General features: G+C 45.0%; 1 protein-coding gene across 1 annotated transcript in view; it reads right to left on the reverse strand.

The window, feature by feature from the left end:
* LOC119911304 (G-protein coupled receptor 4-like) overlaps positions 1-18,786 on the reverse strand; it is a 33,636-nt gene extending 14,850 nt beyond the window's left edge. Inside the window, exons 1-2 of the mRNA XM_038730137.1 lie at positions 18,625-18,786; positions 16,003-16,190 (exon numbers count right to left, since the gene is read on the reverse strand). Coding sequence (XP_038586065.1) covers positions 16,003-16,190; positions 18,625-18,786 — 350 coding nt within the window. The remainder of the gene's footprint in view (positions 1-16,002; positions 16,191-18,624) is intronic.
* Positions 18,787-20,135: the final 1,349 nt, after the last annotated feature.

Below are 20,135 nucleotides of genomic sequence, written 5' to 3' on the forward strand. Positions count from 1 at the left end.
TACCTGCTGTATAGACATTAAAAGACATATTCAACATCACTATTACATCAATGCCGCACATCTCTGCACATCACTACAGTAAACACCACATACACACAGTGCACAATATGTTCTCTATCCAGAAAGGTGCAAATCAGTTTGTTTATAAGTTTACTGCACCAGGTAGAAAAGATCTCGTCTGTCTCTTGTGACTGTCAGAGCTGCACTTCCTCACATCAGGCCTCAAATACCAGGCTCTGAGAAAGAAACTGTTTCCCAACAGAATAAAAATTCACCCTGAATTTGAAAACATAACAGACATAGAGAAGCCTCCACCAATTTCCGTACCAGCAAGATAGTCATATCCACGCTGCTGCACAGAAGAGACTTCCACCCCCACACCATTGACATTGATTGGCGGTGATAGGATTTTATATATATATATATATATATATATATATATACCTGTTCTGTCTCTTTCTTTTTTCATCTTAGTTCTTAGTGCTTAGTCCTATGTCTCCATGTTTAGTGTGGTCCTGTTTCCTGTCTCTCTTCCCTGCCCTGGTTTTGTTCTGTTTGCAGTCATTCCATGTATTCGGTTTTACTTTGGTAACTCTGTCCTTGTGTGTTGCCATGTGCTTTACTTCCTGTTTTATTTTGTAGTGTTCAGATCTAATGTGTCCTTGTCTAGCTTTGTTTCCTTTGGTTTGATAACCTGATGTTTCCTCTGTGCGTCCCTCCCTGCTCGTTTGCCTGTGTATTTAAGCCCTCAGCTCTGTTCTGTCTTTGCTGAGTGTCCTGTCCCTGCGGTTGTTGGATGACTCTGCTTCTGTTTGGATGTCTTAGTTCTGGTTTTTGGTTTTCCTTCATTTTTGGATTCTGTTGCCTTTGGATTACTCCTTTGTTTGGACTCTTGCCTTGTGCTTTTTGGAAGCCTGTTTCAGACAAGTTTTTGCTCTAATAAATATTTTGAACTGCAACCGTGCTGTTGTCCTCATTTGGCTCCAAACCTCAGTTTACCTGCCACTGCACTCAGCCATTCCATGAGAGCAGAGGTGAACTGTTCAGCCAATTAAAACCATTAAAAGCATCCAGGAACTTCAACTGCTGCTACTACTACACACACACACACACACACACACACACACACACACACACACACATACACACACGCACCACATTAACGTTAGTGAAGTTAACTAGTTCTAGATGCAATTCAGTATTCCAACAATGCTGTTAACTTTATTGAAATTCAATTTACAAACAGTCAGACATTCCAGCTTATGAACACAATATAGAGGATTAAGATAATATAATAGTGCGACGCCCTGTGGGGTCATGTGTGGGTTTGGCCCATCTCTCTCTCTTCCTTGTAGAGGAAGAGCTGAATGCAGTGACTCTGGGTACCTGGGCTAATTGCCCTGTAGAGTATTTAACGCTTTATTCTCATTCTTGGAAAAGGGCGGTTGCTGCTGGGCTGAGGACGGACCTCCCTGCTAACCCTCTGTTTTCCTCCACAGGTTCCACCTTTGCTTTGTTTCTGGACATGCTGTGTTAGTGGTAGTTGTTATTTCTTGTACTTTGCCACACCCTTACACGCATTTTCCATGCATCCATCATCCTGCCCTAACACGACTGCAACCACTGATGTTCATACATGCTGCAAACTATAAAGAAGGAATTGTCTAATTTGAAAACTAAAATTATCTTCTGACATCAAAGATTCAACTACATCTCCTTTAAACTTGTTAAGGAGAACAGCGACACCTGCTGCTTGTTTACAGGAATGACAGAAATAACACTGTGCTTTTCAAAACTTCCCATCACAGTCTACTGTGTGAGTCTCTCCTAAAAATGCTGTCACGGACACCTCTGACATTAGGAGATATTATTTTGACTTCCTCAATAAATGATTCCAGTTTCTGACTCATTTCTCTTTAACTTGTTTAACATTTCCTCTACCTGTTCATGTTATCAGCTGTTGTGCCTCAATATTCAGCTGCTAAACAAAGCAGTGTTAAAGTGCCACATATTTGAATGGGGTCTGGTGTATCTGAGCTGCTCTTCTTCTCAGGGCTGCGTTTGATGATGCTAAACTGGCGGCGCAGTGTTCGTTCAAAGGGACTTGAACCACGAGTTTCATCATATCAAGGTCTCTTGGTCCTGTAGTCCCCAAACAGATCAAGATCCTTTCCAGACAGTCAGACTGGATGAAAGACACATGTCACACACATGTGTTTTTAGTGTTGAGTTTCTTGTTTCCTGACTCTAACTCGAGTCCCCGTCTCTGCTGAAAACACACATCTAATCATCATTCAGGCTGATGTTGTGGTTTTGGGGGTTTTAGTTTGTTGTTTTTCTTCCCCTTTTGTCATTGTCTTGTTGTACTTCCTGTTGTCTGATGTGGATCACCTGAGCCTCGTTGTCACTTGTTGTGGTTTCAGTGTTCACCACAGTCTGCTCTGTGTGTCTGTTTTTCCAGTGTCGCTACCTCTCATGTGTCTCACCAGTGTTCCTCGTGCCGGCCAAGTGTTTTGTGGATTTCTATTCTTTCTCACAGATTTAAGGACTATCACCTGATTCTTTTGGACTACTTCCCCACCACTGGGTTCTCTGGATTATTGTTTCTTCATCTCAGACTGCCACCTTCACCGCTCACCTGTACATTCCCACCAGTTTGTTAATAAAACCTCACTCACCATAGCTCTGGCTAGAGTTTCTGCTTTGGCGTTTAAACTCCTGTTTCCTGTGTGTCTGAATTATGGTTGAACAGAACAGCTAATGTTTCAGTCCTGTATCTGGCTAGTTTCTTGCTGTAATTCATAGTATATCTGTGAAGAATTAGTATGAAGCTAATTTACTCTAGAGCTCTGCGGTGAAGACAAGTGTGATGTTGACCTCAGTAATAAACTAAATGTGACTGGAACTGTTGTGGTACTGCAGAATCTCCCCACTACCTTGTGTTCTTTTGTTCCCCCCTTCCCTGTGTTTTCTGTCTGTCCTCCCTGTCTGTGTCTGTCTGGGCGTGGCTACACTCTCTGGCTCCAGCGGCGCACCTGGTCCTCATTCCACTAATCAAGCTCCTGCAGTATTTCAACCCCAGTCCTCCTCACATTCTTCGCCAGATCGTCAGTTAACCACATGTGGTACATGCGTCAAGGCCAACTATCGTCTCCAGTAAGAGTCCTTGTAATTTCTGTCTCTCCCTGGATTAACCTGTTTTTCTCTGTGCCCAGGATCACACTACCTCCGGGAACCCTGCTGAACGCCACACCCCGCTCTGCTCACATCTTGCCTGGACTAACTCCCCTCCTCCGTGTTCTCCATTCTGCCCTGTTGGAACCTATCAATAAAACCCCTTTGTTACCCCAACCAGTCGAGGCAGATGGCCGCCCACCCTGAGCCATGGTTCTGCTCGAGGTTTCTGCCTCTTAAAACTCCATGACTAACTTCCACATGACTAACTAATCATCAGGTCTATAGTTGGCTAAAACATCCGGATCAAGTTTGGGCTTTTTCAGAAGAGGTTTAATTACAGCTACTTTAAAGTACTGTGGTACATAGCCTGTTGATAAAGATAGATTGATCATATCTAGTATAGAAGTGCTGACTAAGGGTAAAACATCTTTAAGCAGCCTAGTCGGGATGGGGTCTAAGAGGCAGGTTGATGGTTTGGATGAAGAAATTATTGAAGTTAGTTGGTAAAGATTGAGGGAAGCAAAACAGTCTAAACATATATCTGGCTTTACAGCTGTTTCTAAGGTTCCTGAGTTTAGAGATAAGTCGGTGCCAATTGAGGGCAGGTCTTGGTGAATTTTGTCTCTAATAGTTAGAATTTTATCATTAAAGAAGCTCATGAAATCATAACTACTGAGAGCTATGGGAATACTTGGCTCAATAGAGCTGTGACTCTCTGTCAGCCTGGCTACAGTGCTGAAAAGAAACCTGGGGTTGTTCCTATTTTCCTCTATTAATGATGAGTAGTACGCTGCTCTGGCATTACGGAGGGCCTTCCTATAAGTTTTAAGACTATCTTGCCAAATTAATTAATTAATTTTCCAGTTTGGTGGAACGCCAATTCCTCTCAAGTTTCCGCGATATTTGCCTTAATTTGCAAGTTTCAGTATTATACCATGGAGCTAACCGTCTTTGTTTTAGTATTTTCTTTTTTAGAGGGGCTACAGAGTCGAGTGTCATTCGCAGCGAGCCTGCAGCACTATCAACAAGATGATCGATTTGGGAGGGACTGAAATTAGCATAGGAGTCCTCCGTTACTTTGTGACTTGATAATGAATTTAGAGCTGAAGGAATCGCATCCTTAAATGTAGCTACAGCACTATCAGACAGACATCTTGTAGTTCAGCAATACAAACTCAAAAGTTATCAAACAGTGGTCGGACAAAGAGGGATTCTGTGGGAACACTATTAAATGTTCACTTTCAATACCATACACCAAAACAAGGTCGAGGGTGTGGTTAAAACAGTGAGTTGGTTCATGAACACTCTGAGAGAAGCCAATGGAATGTAACAGAGAGATAAACGCAGTACTGAAGCTGTCATTCTCAACGTCCACATGAATATTAAAATCCCCTACAATAATAACTTTGTCCGTTTTAAGGACTAAAGTTGATAAAAACTCTGCAAATTCAGATTAGAATTCAGAGTACGGGCCAGGTGCTCGGTACACTATAACAAAAAGAATTGGTTGCAGTGATTTCCAACTTGGGTGCGAAAGACCAAGAACAAGGCTTTCAAATGAGTTATAGTTTAGTTTAGGTTTAGAGCTGATTAGTAGGCTAGAGTCAAAGATAGCTGCAACTCCACCTCCTCGGCCTGTGCCTCGAGGAATGTGAGTATTAATATGACTGGGAGGGGTGGATTCATTTAGGCTAACATATTCTCCATCACCCAGCCAGGTTTCAGTAAGACCAAATAAATCAATATCATAATCTGATATTAGTTCATTTACTAGTACACCTTTACAAGAGAGAGATCTGATGTTTAAGAGTCCACATTTAACTCTCATATTCGTTTGCACTATTGCGATTTATGCACAGCTCCTCTTCTGTTTACCTTTTTAAATAATTTCGATGGTCGGGGGGCAGACACCGTCACTATAGGGTTTTCACTAAGTAACTCCTGAAATGGAGGAGCAGAGAAGTGTGTTAGACTGCGACTCTGCCTCCTGGTCTCAACTATGGGTTGTCATGGATTTGGTCCACTAATAAACTTGGCCAGATTTCTAGAAATGAGAGCTGCTCCTTCCCAAGTGGGATGGATGCCGTCTCTCCGGATCAGACCAGGTCTTCCCCAGAAAGTCTGCCAATGATCTACAAAGCCCACATCGTTTGCTGGACACCACCTCGACAACCAGCGGCGGAATGACGACATGCGGCTATACATGTCATCACTGGTCAGATTTGGCAGGGGTCCAGAGAAAACTACGGTGTCCGACATTGTTTTTGCATATGTACACACCGACTCAACATTAATCTTAGTGACCTCCGATTGGCGTAACCGGGAGTCATTACCGCCGACGTGAATAACAATCTTACTGTATTTACGTTTATCCTTTATAAGACTCAATGTCGCCCGCTCTGGCCCCAGGGATGCACTTAACTATGGCCTCTGGCTTCGCTAACTTCATGTTTCTCAAAATGGAGCTGCCACTGATCAGAGTTGGTTTCTCAGCGGGTGTGTCGCTGAGTGGGGAAAATCTGTTAGAAACGTGAACAGGTTGATGGTGCCCCGTGGACTTTGAATGCTTACGACTATTCCTCCTTCGGACAGTCACCCAGCCACCCCTTCCTGGCTGCTCAGGAGATGCCGGAGGACGGCTACCAGAGGCTAACTCAGGCCGTTCCACACCGACTACCGAGGACTGGCTAGCTGATCTACCAAGGTGCGGAGCCGGACTTCTAAATCACTGAGCCTCGCCTCCATGTCTACAAATAAACTACACTTATTACACGTACCATTACCGCTAAAGGAGGCAGAGGAGTAACTGAACATGTGACACACCGAGCAGGAGAAAGTAGGAGAGCGAGAGGGAGAAAGAGAAGACATCGCTAGTTGCTAAGCTAAAGTCACTAACGGCTAAGCTAAAGTACTGTAGCATTAGATACAAAAACCTTTGAAAACAACTATGAGATTGAACAGCAGTCACTTAGAGATGGAAAGAACTGTGAGTGCTTAGGCAAAATTACTGTAAGAATAAGTGTTTAGCGGACAGTTGGCCGCTGTAATCTAACAAATTTAACTGGTATTTAGCGAGAGCAGCACAACACGGTACCAACACACAAACACCGGAAACGGAAATGAGTCGACACGCTTACCGCAGTACGTCAGCGTCACACACACACAGTTACTCAATTCTACTATTGAGTAGAATCGAAATGTCTCCAGTCAAACCAGTACCATGGCTGTGAAAGACAAAGACAAAGCAAGGAGAGTGTTCTATGCAATAAAAAGAAACATTAAAATCTATATTCCAACTGAAATCTGGCTAAATTTGTAAAAGAAAAATCCCAGATAACCTGTGCAGAGCAGAGCTCGGCCAATACCCCCCCCGCGTAATGGAGAAGACTATGCCTTTGATGTGAAAGACCCAGGTTCAATCCCCCACTGTGACCCATCCACCAATGTGTCCCTGAGCAAGACACTAGTTGCTCCAGAGGCGTGTGACCTCTGACATGTATCGTGATTGTAAGTCGCTTTGGATAAAAGTGTCAGATAAATGTAGACCGCATATCGACTAAATAGCCTATTGGGAATAATAACAGGGCTTATTAGCCTATAGTATACTGTGGTATCGCTGTCACAAATATTTAATGAACTTTTTTTTTCTTCTTTCTTTTTTTCTGTCTGAGTAAGTGTGTTCACGAGTATGCATGTACACACATGCAGTCAAGCCCGAAATTATTTACACCCCAGGCAAATTCCGACCCAAAGTCACTCCCATTCAACCAGCGAGCTGCTTCCGGATCAGAAATGACACAGGCGTCTCCCAGAAGACAACAAGACGATGCACCACTGTGGAAAAAATTATTACTCATCTTTTCTTTACATTTGAACAAAAAGTGGCATGTCCAAAATTATTCATACCCTTTGCAAACTGTCAGTCTATGGGAAAATCCAAAGATCTATACCATTCCAAATAGTCCAAACTGTTCTAAAGCATCCTAATTACCCTGAGTCATTGGGAACAGCTGTCTTAATCAACTCAACAGGTGTGAATCAGAAGCTCTCTGCTGTTGGTTTGTGGACAGTCATGGCTAAGACAAAGGAGCTCACTGAGGACCTGTGGCTGCGCATTGTGGCTGGCCACAAGTCAGGTAAGGGCTATAAGACCATATCTAAATGTTTTCAAAGTTCCAGTGGCTACAGTGCAAAGTATTATTAAAAATACAAGACATTCCACACTGTGAAAAATCTGAGGACGTGGTCGGAAGCCAAAAGTGACACCTGTGCTGGCCAGGAGGATAGTGAGAGAGGTAAAAAAGAATCCAAGGATCACCACCAAGGCCATCCTGATGAATCTGGGCTCTGCTGGTGGCAACATCTCAAGGCAGACAGTTCAACGGACACTTCACACCGCTGGGTTCAACGGACGCAAACCAAAGAGGACAGCACTCCAGATAAGGCACACAAAAGCCCGCTTGGCCTTTGCAAATGCTCATCTGGACAAAGAAGAAGACTTCTGGTCTTCTGTCATATGGTCAGATGAAACAAAAACTGAATTGTTTGGCCACAATGATGTAGCCTTCATTTGGTGTAAAAAAAAAAAAAAAAAAAAAAAGGAGAAGCCTTCAACCCTAAGAACAACATCCCCACTCTCAAATATGGTGGAGGGAACCTAATGTTTTGGGGTTGTTTTTCAGCCAGTGGACCAGGGAACCTAATCACAGTAAACGGCACCATGAAAAAGGAGCAATACATCAACATTCTCAGCAACAACATCAGCCAGTCTGCAGAGAAACTTGGCCTTGGGGACCAGTAGACATTTCAGCACAAGAACGACCCAAAACACACAACAAACGCCATGAAGAAATGGTTAGCGGACAAAACATTAACGTTTTGCAGTGGTCCAGCCAGAGTCCTGACTTAAATCCCATTGAGCATCTGTGGAGGGAGCTAAAGATCAGGGTGATGGCAAGGAGACCCTCCAACCTGAAAGAGTTGGAGCTCATCGCTAAAGATGAATGGGCAAAAATACCACTGGAGACATGCAGAAAGCTGGTCAGCAATTATAGCAAGCGTTTGATTGCTGTAATATAAATTTACATTTTATATTAAGATAAACAACAACAAACACAAACAAAAACAAACAATAAAAAAATAATAATAGTAAAAGACAACCAGCCGAACAGCAGCAATAAACAGCTGACATAGTAAGACAACTAAGAGAACAATGAAAACAAGAAACAGTCCAGCACACTAAATAAGCAACACAGCACAGCCACGAGAGCTGGAATAATAATTAATTTAAATAAGTAACTGAAAGAAAAGCATAAGGAATAATTCTACCAGGGACAACCTAAGTATGTTTGTGTCTATGTGTGAGACTGTGTGTGTCTGTGACTGTATGTGTGTGTGTACATGTGTGTGCGCATAAGCCTGTTAAAGAATGTAGTTGTTAGTGAGAGAGGGATACCAAGACTGTGCCACAGTTACCCCAGCAACAGGCAGGCAAGAACCCCAGTAGACAATAGGGGTGGGAGAAAGAAAATAAATAAATCAAAAAACAAAGACTCCCAGATGCACCGCGACGCAAACGCGGAAGACAATGTAATGCCAATGGAACACAAGAAGCGTAACCCGCGGAAGAGCAGCGCCCGAACTGACCGCGGCACGCACACATAGACCAGTACACCTGTCAAGGGCCGAGAACTCCAGGCACAAGCCCAGAACAAACCGGAGCACAGACCTGCCCCGCACCCACACTGCACATCCCAAAAACTAACTATATACCTCAGTATCCAGAGGGGTCCAACAACCGTCCGACAGAGAAATGGGGAAGCATGGATCCAAGGCCAATGAAGCAAAACAGGGACGCAAACTGGTCCCTCCAAGCCAATGAGGAAATGCCTCCCCCGGACTCCCATGCACAAACTAAACGCCCAGCAGCCATTCAGAGACCCTGCCCAGGGAAAAAGCACAATGCATCAAGTTGCATCGACAATTGCCCTACAATCCCACCGCAGCCCTCCAAACCACAACCGGATCAACCCGCACAGCACCCAGAGGCCCCCACCCCCAGAAGCCAGGGCACCCCGCAACCCCCCAAAGCGCAAAGGACCCCAGACCGCATGTCCCGGGGGAAGCTGTACCCAAGCCCCCAGGAAGAACAGCAGAAAGCCGTGCCGGGAAGCTAGGGAGCGATAACGTGGGAGAACCAGGCCAACAGTCCCCCAGCCAAGCCAGAGGCATCCCTCCCCAGAGTGCAGGCAGTGCCAGCAGCCCCAGAGGCTGGTCTCATCCCTGGACGGGGCCCAGCCTCCCCAGTCAAGCACCCCCAAGGAGGAGCACCCAAACCTATCCCGACAACACCGGCCATGTGCCCCAGAGACTCCCAAGTGCCCACACTGTGAGAGAGCTGGCAGGGGGAATCAGCAGGAGCCCCACCCCTGCCGAAGAGGGCCCAGGTAAGTAGAGGAGACAACGGGCCCCCAGGCCCAGGGACACACCACCCGACCAGAAATGAGCACAAGCCACAAGCCCGAGTCCCCAGATCCTTAGGTCAAGAGCGGGCCCCCACGCCAGGGGATCCCCAACCCCCCCAGCCCACCCCAGATCAGGCAAGGCCGTCACCAACCCCACAGCACCCCCGACGCCCGGGGCTCCAGGGGCAGTACATGAGGCCAATGAGAATTTCCCCCACTCCTTCAACCCCTCTGACTGCCTCTGTAAATGTATTGCTTTGTGTTGGATGCATGTCATGGGTTGTGAAGTGTTGTATGGTGGAGTAAAGATAAGGTGTGTGGTAACTAAGGTGCAGTTAAAATTGGAGGGTAGTTGTGACACAGGCACCCCACAACTGTCAGGTAGTGGCGCCTCCCATCGTGCCCCTCCAGCCCCCAAGCCCTCTGTGTCTAATGTGTCATTACAATTGAGGGGCGGCCAGTGGGGAAGGAAGAAGGGCAAGGCCGCAATAAAGCAGCCCCACCCACCAAACGCCCTGCAGCCTGCCCACCCCCCAGAGTTCTAGGGGTGCATGTTGTGAGACATGACCAAAGGGGGAAAGGTGAAGGAGGTCATAGGGAGGCTACAATGGTCCTCCTCACTGGGACCAGATTCCTGACTGGCCCCATCATTCAGTCCCATCCCCCACCCCCCTAAGCAGGAGGACACCAGGTCCCTCCAGTCCAGGGCTTATAGTAAGAGCCCCTCTAGCACCGGCAGCACCCCAGAGTCAGCGACAACCCTGCCCAGCCCCAGGACGGGTCTAGGGGGGGCCAGCCCCAGAGGCTCCAAAGCCCCGAGCCCCAGACCCCCACACACCCCCGAGGCAGGTCAGCGCAGCCCCAACCCAAAGTCCAACAATCCCCCGTCCTCACCGGGGCCCCACTGCCACCCAGTGGGGAAGGAAGAAGGGCAAGGCCGCAATAAAGCAGCCCCACCCACCAAACGCCCTGCAGCCTGCCCACCCCCCAGAGTTCTAGGGGTGCATGTTGTGAGACATGACCAAAGGGGGAAAGGTGAAGGAGGTCATAGGGAGGCTACAATGGTCCTCCTCACTGGGACCAGATTCCTGACTGGCCCCATCATTCAGTCCCATCCCCCACACCCCCCTAAGCAGGAGGACACCAGGTCCCTCCAGTCCAGGGCTTATAGTCAGAGCCCCTCTACGGCAGCACCCCAGAGTCAGCGACAACCCTGCCCAGCCCCAGGACGGGTCTAGGGGGGGCCAGCCCCAGAGGCTCCAAAGCCCCGAGCCCCAGACCCCCACACACCCCCGAGGCAGGTCAGCGCAGCCCCAACCCAAAGTCCAACAATCCCCCGTCCTCGCCGGGGCCCCACTGCCACCCCCCCACCTCACCGTTCCCACACAATCGGGAGACCTCCGAGCACCACCAGGCTATTGGAGCTGGCACAACCCACAACAGCCCCTAGGACTCAACACGACCACAATCCAGAGGACCAGCGCGCACCCCCAAACCACTCCGTCAACCCCTTCTTCCCGGTCCCCCACCCCTCCAACAACCAGTCGCCAGACCCCTCAGAGAACTGAAATACAATTATCAGGATGCACAGCATGCACACAGGACAGAGCCGCACACCAGCCCAGTCCAGGCCCGCACCTGATGCCCCCAACCCCCGACAAGCACGCAAGCCAATCACAACCTACAGGTGAGCCAACCAACACTACCCCGCTACCAATCTAACTAGCCAAGTAATGCGCTGCACAGGAGAACTCTAGTGCGATTCAACCAAACTAAATCACGCATGTGTGAAAGCACCCTAAGTCCTGGCTCTAGACTAAAGGATTTTGCAGTCGAGGCCCCTCAGTTCTGGAACTCCCTACCTGAGAACTTGAGGCTGCAAGCCTCTCAGGATCTGTGTCATCTTTGAAATCACTTCAGAAAAGATTTCTCCAATCAATTTCTCCAATCAGAAACAAGGTAGAGTGATGATACTTAATCTGCACATGCTCAATAGGATTCTCTCTCTGCCTGTGGAACAGGAGCAGGAGCATTTCACCTCAGCAGAAGTTTTAAATAAAATACTGATTTTGAGGTATGAAAGTAACTTTTTGGATGTCTGAAGTTTAGGTGACTGCAAATCTAAACTTGCACACATTTTTATCTCTAGGTTATTGATTAACAATTAACACTAACAAACTATGCTTATATAGTACACACACATACAAGATTTTATCATGGCTGCAAATTCGGGGGGAAACACGGCCACACGGCCCAATGTAAGCAGCTTGTTGGTCTGTTTTCAAAATAAGCATATTTCACTAAATATAAATGTAAAACCATATTAAAATGTGCATTAAAAGAAATGGATTTGTTCTAGTATAAACAAACCACCAATTAACATAGGCCAACATTCTTTGTATAAAATAGTGTGTTTTTATATGTGTTTAACAGAAAGTGTGAATATTATATAGGCCTAAGTCTGCAAAAGTTCCTTTCCTTGTCAGTTTGTCTTTATGGTGGACTTAAAGTAGTTGATGGTATAAGACCCTGCGAAAGCAAAGAGAATGACTAGTTCACTTGTAAATTTTATGAAGTTAGAACAGAGTGAGCCTGACATCTGAAATAATTTGAACCATTTAAAAACTCTTATGTAACATTATTAGCTGTAAAGTCATTACTTTGAGGTAGCCTAGGCTTTTACTTGAGATGCAGTGGGCTTATTTTTCAGTGTTACTAATTGCCCCCATACACTCTGACTTGTTGCATTTAATTAAATATTTTAGTCTTGTTCTTATAAGTGAAAATATATCAATTGTATTATTAATTAGTGCACATATATGCGTTTCTTGTATCAAAAGATGACTAGTGTATCTCAAGTAGTTTCTGAGTTATTAAGGAAAATTTAAAATGTTACAATTGCCTCCCCTACTCTTTATTTTTAACTATGTATGTAACTTTGATTTAAGTGCTGTGTAAATAAAGTTTATTATTATCATTATTATAATACACTGCTCAAAAAAAATAAAGGGAACACTAAAATAACTCATCCTAGATCTGAATGAATGAAATAATCTCATTAAATACTCCTTTCTTTACATAGTTGAATGTGCTGACAACAAAATCACACAAATTATCAATGGAAATCAAATCTATCAACCCATGGAGGTCTGGATTTGGAGTCACACTCAAAATCGAAGTGGAAAACCACACTACAGGCCGATCCAACTTTGATGTAATGTCCTTAAAACAAGTCAAAATGAGGCTCAGTAGTGTGTGTGGCCTCCACGTGCCTGTATGACCTCCCTACACCGCCTGGCCATGCTCCTGATGAGGTGGCGGATGGTCTCCTGAGGGATCTCCTCCCAGACCTGGACTAAAGCATCCGCCAACTCCTGGACAGTCTGTGGTGCAACGTGGCGTTGGTGGATGGAGCGAGACATGATGTCCCAGATGTGCTCAATTGGATTCAGGTCTGGGGAACAGGCGGGCCAGTCCATAGCATCAATGCCTTCCTCTTGCAGGAACTGCTGACACACTCCAGCCACATGAGGTCTAGCATTGTCTTACATTAGGAGGAACCCAGGGCCAACCGCACCAGCATATGGTCTCACAAGGGGTCCGAGGATCTCATCTCGGGACCTAATGGCAGTCAGGCTACCACTGGCGAGCGCATGGAGGGCTGTGTCCCAAAGAAATGCCACCCCACACCATTACTGACCCACCGCCAACCGGTCATGCTGGAGGATGTTGCAGGCAGCAGAACGTTCTCCACGGCGTCTCCAGACTCTGTCACGTCTGTCACATGTGCTCAGTGTGAAGCTGCTTTCATCTGTGAAGAGCACAGTGAAGTGCCATCCTGGATGAGCTGCACTACCTGAGCCACTTGTGTGGGTTGTAGACTCCGTTTCATGCTACCACTAGAGTGAAAGCACCGCCAGCATTCAAAAGTGACCAAAACATCAGCCAGGAAGCATAAGAACTGAGACGTGGTCTGTGGTCACCACCTGCAGAACCACTCCTTTATTGGGGGTGTCTTGCTAATTGCCTATAATTTCCACCTGTTGTCTTTTCCATTTGCACAACAGCATATGAAATTGTCAATCAGTGTTGCTTCCTAAGTGGACAGTTTGATTTCACAGGAGTGTGATTGACTTGGAGTTACATTGTGTTGTTTAAGTGTTCCCTTTATTTTTTTGAGCAGTGTATATCCTACCCCCTGACAAGTGCCATGCTAACAAGAAAATCAGTGTTATTCACTTCACCTGTCAGTGTTCATAATGATGTAGCTGATCAGTATGTGTGTCCTCTGAATGGAACTGAAATGACTCAATCCTGAATTAAGGTTTTGAACTGTGTTCACTGTGCAGCTGATCAAGTCATTACTTTGAGCTTTTAGCAGTTTATCTTCCAGAAATGCAGTTTGTAGTTTCCAAAGTGTCCCCTGCAGAAAGCCAAGGTATTTAAAGAAGCAGTCTGACAGTTTGGGAAATCTGCTTGTTCTTGTTGGATCTCAGCTAATAATGAGCTAAAGGTTAAAAAGGGGAAACATACAGTAGACTTTACTAACTTCTACTGAAACATGTTGGTCTGATCTGTTGTGACTGTCCCTGTCACACTTTATCATTTCTGCCCCAAATTCTTATCTAAAAAAGTCTGAAAACTTCAGAAAGTGCAGGATGCCTCCCTGGTAACAGCAGGTTGGGCTTTATGTTCATATAGACAATAGAGATTTGTCAACCAGCAGAGATTTTGTTGAACCTTCATTTGTCAGCTTTTAATTCACTGAGTTGCTCAAAGACAACCATTCACAGTTTGGTCTACAAACTGATTTTTATTGGATTTCCAGAAAATGTTTCATAGAAAATGACATAAACTGTGGTTTAAGATTTTCTCCAGATTGCCAAAAACACAACAGCTGCTGCAAAACAGCTGCTCTGAATCCCATCCTAAACAGCAGCATGCCTACCACTAAAACAGCAGAAATTACACTTAAAAAGTACAAAGTGCTAAAGACGTGTTGAGATGCTCTCCCTGTGTTAAACATCCAAACAACAGTCCAAATAAAGATTTAGGAAGAAGACAGCGAGGCGGCTAGAATGAGCTCAGTTCATCTAAAATAATATCTGCTTTGCTTCTGGGATTAAAGGAGAATAATGACAGACATCAACTTCCAGCTCCAAACTAATAAAACACATTTTATTTCCATGTGTTGAAGCCATCACAGTGAACCAGAGCAAGTTGACCAAAACATTTCCCAGCAGCCACTTCTCCCACAGCAGAGTCCAAACAGTGCTTCCTGTTCTCTACAGTTAGGTGTCTTATTGGAAATGGTCTCAGTAGATGACAGGATCTGTCTCGTCTCTATCCTTTCTATTGGCCTCCATTTCTCCTCCTGTTTCCTCCCCTTTCTCTCTCTCCCTCTTTCTCTGCCTACATCAGCGGTCGCCATTAGAACAATAATATCTGGCCCGTGACATAATCACTTCCTGTTAAGGGATTGGACCTACAAAATAAATTCCTCTACTTGGAGATGCTGGAGAAATGAAAATAACCATCTATAGGTTGATGGATGTGTCCAATTGCCAGGACGCACTCACTGCAGCACATGTGAAATTGTGAGATTGTGAAACAGTTTCTTCATAATTATTTAAAGAGAGAGAGAAAATATATTTGAACACAACCATCCAATCGAGGGGCCTGTTGACTACTGACTGAGTTAACTGGGAACACCAACTGGTTTAAATTATTATTTGACTTTGTTCTGGCTCATCATCTAATGGAATAAAAACTGATGGACTGCTGTCAATTATGCAACAACACACAGAGGCCAAAAGCTTGTCTATGAACCCTTTCCTCATGAACACATACAGGAACAAGTCTGCAAGAGGATTCAACCTAACAAAGATGAAAAACAAGATGGCGAGGTTCTCATGGTGTTTTAAATTCACAAAATGAAGTATGATAGGCAGGAACGGCAGCGTGTAAATAAGCAGCAACAAAACCAAAATTCCCACAATTCGTCGTTTTTCATCAGAGGGGACCGAGATGGAAGCAGACAGGGCTTTGAGGGTCCCAACCAGGAAGAAGATTAACAGAGGGAAGGGAAGGAGGAAGAGGATGGCAAAGCCTATAAGTGTGACCACATCAGGAAAGAAAAATAAAAGGACAACACAGACAACAGTAAGGACCCAGACCAGGACACAGACCACCACAGAGGTCTTGATGGTTCGTCTGAAGCGGTACCACAGTGGGTGGGCGATGACCAAATACCTGTAATACAAGATGGACACAAAGTCTTTGAGGAGCTTCAGAGTTATAAACTAATATAATGTTCAGACACAGAAGGAGCTCCACACATACTGGATAGACAGATAGATACCTTTCCAGGGAGATGCAGACCATGAAGCAAACACTGGCAATCAGAGAAGTGAGGTAAATTAATGAGAAGATGTGAAATATCTTTCCATACACATCTGATGCCACCCAAACGATCATACAGCAGAACTGAATCAGGTCACTAATGAGGAGGTTGATGACGTAGATGGGAGCAACATGATCTCTTCTCACCTGCAGGAAAACATTGGTAAAAGTCAACAAGCAGTTGGAAACATGTTGTGAAGTCCACCTCCTCCCAAATCTGTCATCTTGCTCTGCCCAGCAGCTGCAGTCAGAGCCATTTCTGACTTTTTCATCCAACAGAAATCTCAGATGTGACCCACTGGCCAATCAGTGCAGGAACAAGACTAAGGGCCAGATTTCCTGCAGCTTCTGCAGCAGTTTTTCAGCCACAGATATGAAGCATTCTGGCTCAAACACATGAGCTGGATTTATCAGACAGACGCACCAGACTGGAGTCGCAGTTTGAGCCTCATGTTTGTGTTTGCAAGGTGAGCCTCTCTCCTCCTTGAATCAGCATTTCAGGGAGGATCGCACAAATAAGAACTGGAGGCAAAGAACTTGCCTCCAAGTTATGTCTGCACAACGCACGTGTCAGGTCTCTCCGCCGTGGCTGCCTGAAGCTTCACTTTCCCTGTCCTCGCGACTGTAACTTTCACTAACCACAAGAAAACAAAAAGGGGAAAAGAGCACGAGTGTTACTTTGTGGCTGTAACGCTGTTGACACAATGTCCAGATAACCTGCAAGCCCTGCTGGAGCAGGAGAACCCTACAACGATCAGTATTTAATGTTTAATTAGACTATAATCAAAACTCATGTTAGGTCTAATTTTTGGGACAAACCGGAAAGGGGTCGGGACAACTGCTCGTAATTCGGGACTGTCCTGGATTTTTCAGGACATCTGATCACTCTATTTAAGAGCTGTGAGAATCGCTGGGGTGTGTGTCGCATTGAACATTATGCCGCGGCAGTTGTGTGTGGCGTCGCTATGACGACAAGCTACGTACTATCTCTGGGTACTACCTGCAATGGAAAACGGAGCAGGGCCGAGTAGAGTCGAGTCTATCGATTTGCACTATGGTAGCATTTTTCGGCAGGGCAGCATAGATGGAAACACCGGCAACAGTTCAATGTTTAGTCCTGATGGTAAGATGTGGAACAATGATGTTGTGTGGTTGTGGATGTAAGGCAGCTGCCTGTGTAAGCCCCTCGGTTTCCTGTTGCGCTGTCTATTCCCCAGTATGTCCAGCAGTTCGTGCAGTTTGTACCTTGCAGGACACTGTAGTTTTAAAGTACGTTCCGGCGGATGTTCCGTTTCCTGTAGGGTAAGCAGTGTTAATAGCGATCTGAAGAATCTTTAAATATCAGCGCTACTACCAGTCATCCACTTAAATTGTGCGTTGATACTGTTTGTTTACATTCTAAACTACCTTGCGGCATGAGTTTAGCGATTATTGCGTATGTTTTATGCCATTTGTGAGACTTGGTAAATGCTGCTAGTCTAAAGTTAACTCGGCATGTGTTTCTTGCTGTTGGTGACTCTTGGTTAACCTGACTAGTGTGCTGTAAGCCATTAGGTGATTTAATCTCAGTAAAATAAATGTACGATGGGGCATTTGCTGTTTTCGGTACCTTGCATTTAGAGTTTGTGTTTTATATTAAGCTCTTTTTAGAGATGTATTTCATTTGACTGTACATTAACCTTCATTTAATTTCTCTATTATAATTAAATATTATTTAAGTAAGAGATTGATTTATTTTTGCAAGAAGATAAATGCTTTATGTTTACTTTCCGTGCCCTGTTAGGTATTGGCTGTGTATCAGAGAGAGGATTGTTGCAGTGGAGCAATAAAGAGCAGTGAAGGTCTCAACCACAATCCCGAATCCAGCCTCTGGTGCCTCCTTCCCTCCATACGACACCACACAACACCTACCAAAACACAATGCAGAGCCAAGGGGAGGCGTAGAGAGGCTGTGACAGTCTGCACTGACTCAGATCCTGTGGGTTACATGGACTTGTGAGTAACTTCTACCACCTGCTAGCTTACGGTCTCAGTCTGAAGCGCCTTTGATTTGGATCACACTACCTTGTTTCTTACGACCCGCCCTTCTCTGCTTCTGATTGGCTAGTAGTCCTTACCTGGGAACTGCGCATGTGCAACTCCCAACAAAGATTTTGTACAAGTAAGATGCATCACTCTGTAGCTCAAGAGCAGAGCGTACAGCACACAGGGTGAAAAGAGGTGAAAATATGGTGGTTTTTGAAAATTAAACCATGTAAACCTATTCTGGTACAACCCCTAAATAAGATTTTGAACCTGAAAATGAGCAGAATACCACCTCTTTAACCTCAACAGTTTAAGAGAAGGCTGGAATGGAGCCACACATGGAAACTGCATGTGTTTAGGGTCCAATCAGCTTCATGGACATTTGAATTCTGGAGTCAATTATTCCTGTCAGGTTATAGATCATTCCAAGCCTTTGTCCCAGCCCCCTGACACCTAGCCCCCAAACCAGATCCAGATCCTTTACAGACAGACAGACTGTAGGACAGACACACCACACAGACAGGAAATAAATAACTCTCAGTCAGAATGTACATACCATAGAATAAAGAGCATAGATGGCCACCAGGGTCAGAGGAAGGCCGACAGCAACGATTATGCATGTCACCACTTCTACAGGGTCAATGTGGTATTTGGAGGTGGTGCTGCTGTAACCGTAGCTTTGGTCCTGTGAGCTGCTGGTAATGTAGTAATCTTCCATTCTTCAGAGTGAAACCTGTTGTTTGAGAGATCAGGTTATTAAAGAGCAGGTTTTTAATTATATTATTAATTATTAATCATTATTCTTTCTTTACCTCATTTTATTTAAATTCAATTTTATTTATATAGCGCCAAATCACATCAACAGTTATCTCTTTGAACGCAGCTTAAGGACTCACAGGCTTGCCTGCCAAAGCAACAGGCTGATAATAATCTCTATCTGCTCTGAGATGTGATTGGGCCAGCCCAGTGTCAGTATAGAAAATTACCAAATGGGCCGTGTCCATGCTTTTACGACAAAGAGAAAAACACACTGCTACAGACTACCAAGGGGTAGTCTGATGGTGTAGAGATTTAAAAAAGAGGACAAGGGAGAGGATGAGCTTTCTGCGGAAGAGGACACACAGAAAACTGGCCGAACTGGAGACGATCATTCATGCCTTTAGATTACTGTAACAGACATTTAACTTGTTTAAATAATGTGACAGCAATTCTTGTTTTCAACACCTGAGGCAAGCACACCAAAAAAAAAAAAAAAAAAGATTTGATAGAATAAAGATTAAAAATGCAGTTATGGGAATCTGTGTAAATCCGTGTGTGGCTCGCTCCATGTAACTAATCTCACTAGGGGCCTCCAGCCTCTTGGGTATGGGGTCAATGGAAGGTAAATGTGTGTGATACTTTAACATATGTCCAGAGGGGTCAGGACTTTAAGGGTAAAAAATCGGTTCTGCTTAATGTTTCATGTTTCTAAACCTGACAAACCTTTTATTATTGCAACAAAAATGCTTCATATCTTTCTCATCTCAGGCATCAGTGCAACTAGCACCTGGGTTTGTTTGCAAGCCACAGTGCTGTGGAGGTTGAAGGGGACACCAGCATGTTTGGCTAATGTCAGATGTGTAAATGGTCAAACGTGTGGCTTCATTTTGTTTAAGATAACTACGAGGCGAAGTGCAATGCATGTGAGAAGCTAAGTAGCTCTGAAGTAATGTAGCTCCGGTCCATCTCCTAGCACCAAGGGCGGGCAGGGATAACCGCCAAAAAAGAAAAGGCTGTTCATGTTCAATGTTTCTTGCATGCCTGCTGCTGTTTTTCATGTTGCCTTCTGTGGAACGCTTCTTCTGTGGTTCTAACGTTACAACAGCGCAGTTCTTAACTTTGAATGAATCAGAAATACTTTATGACTTTATGGAAGCCCTTTCTGCTCGCACCCGTGTGCGCGCGCGTCGCTGACGTATGCAAATTGACTTGACAGACATGCCCTTAAGGGAACGATATTTTGATAGAGCTACATGTGAAGAATAACGTTACATGGTCAAACTATAGGAATGAGTTTGCTTGGCAGTG

Source organism: Micropterus salmoides, unplaced genomic scaffold (genome assembly GCF_014851395.1).
Source record: "Micropterus salmoides isolate LMB-PRFRI ecotype aquatic unplaced genomic scaffold, ASM1485139v1 Ms_hic_scaffold_2, whole genome shotgun sequence".
Taxonomy (NCBI): Eukaryota; Metazoa; Chordata; class Actinopteri; order Centrarchiformes; family Centrarchidae; genus Micropterus; species Micropterus salmoides.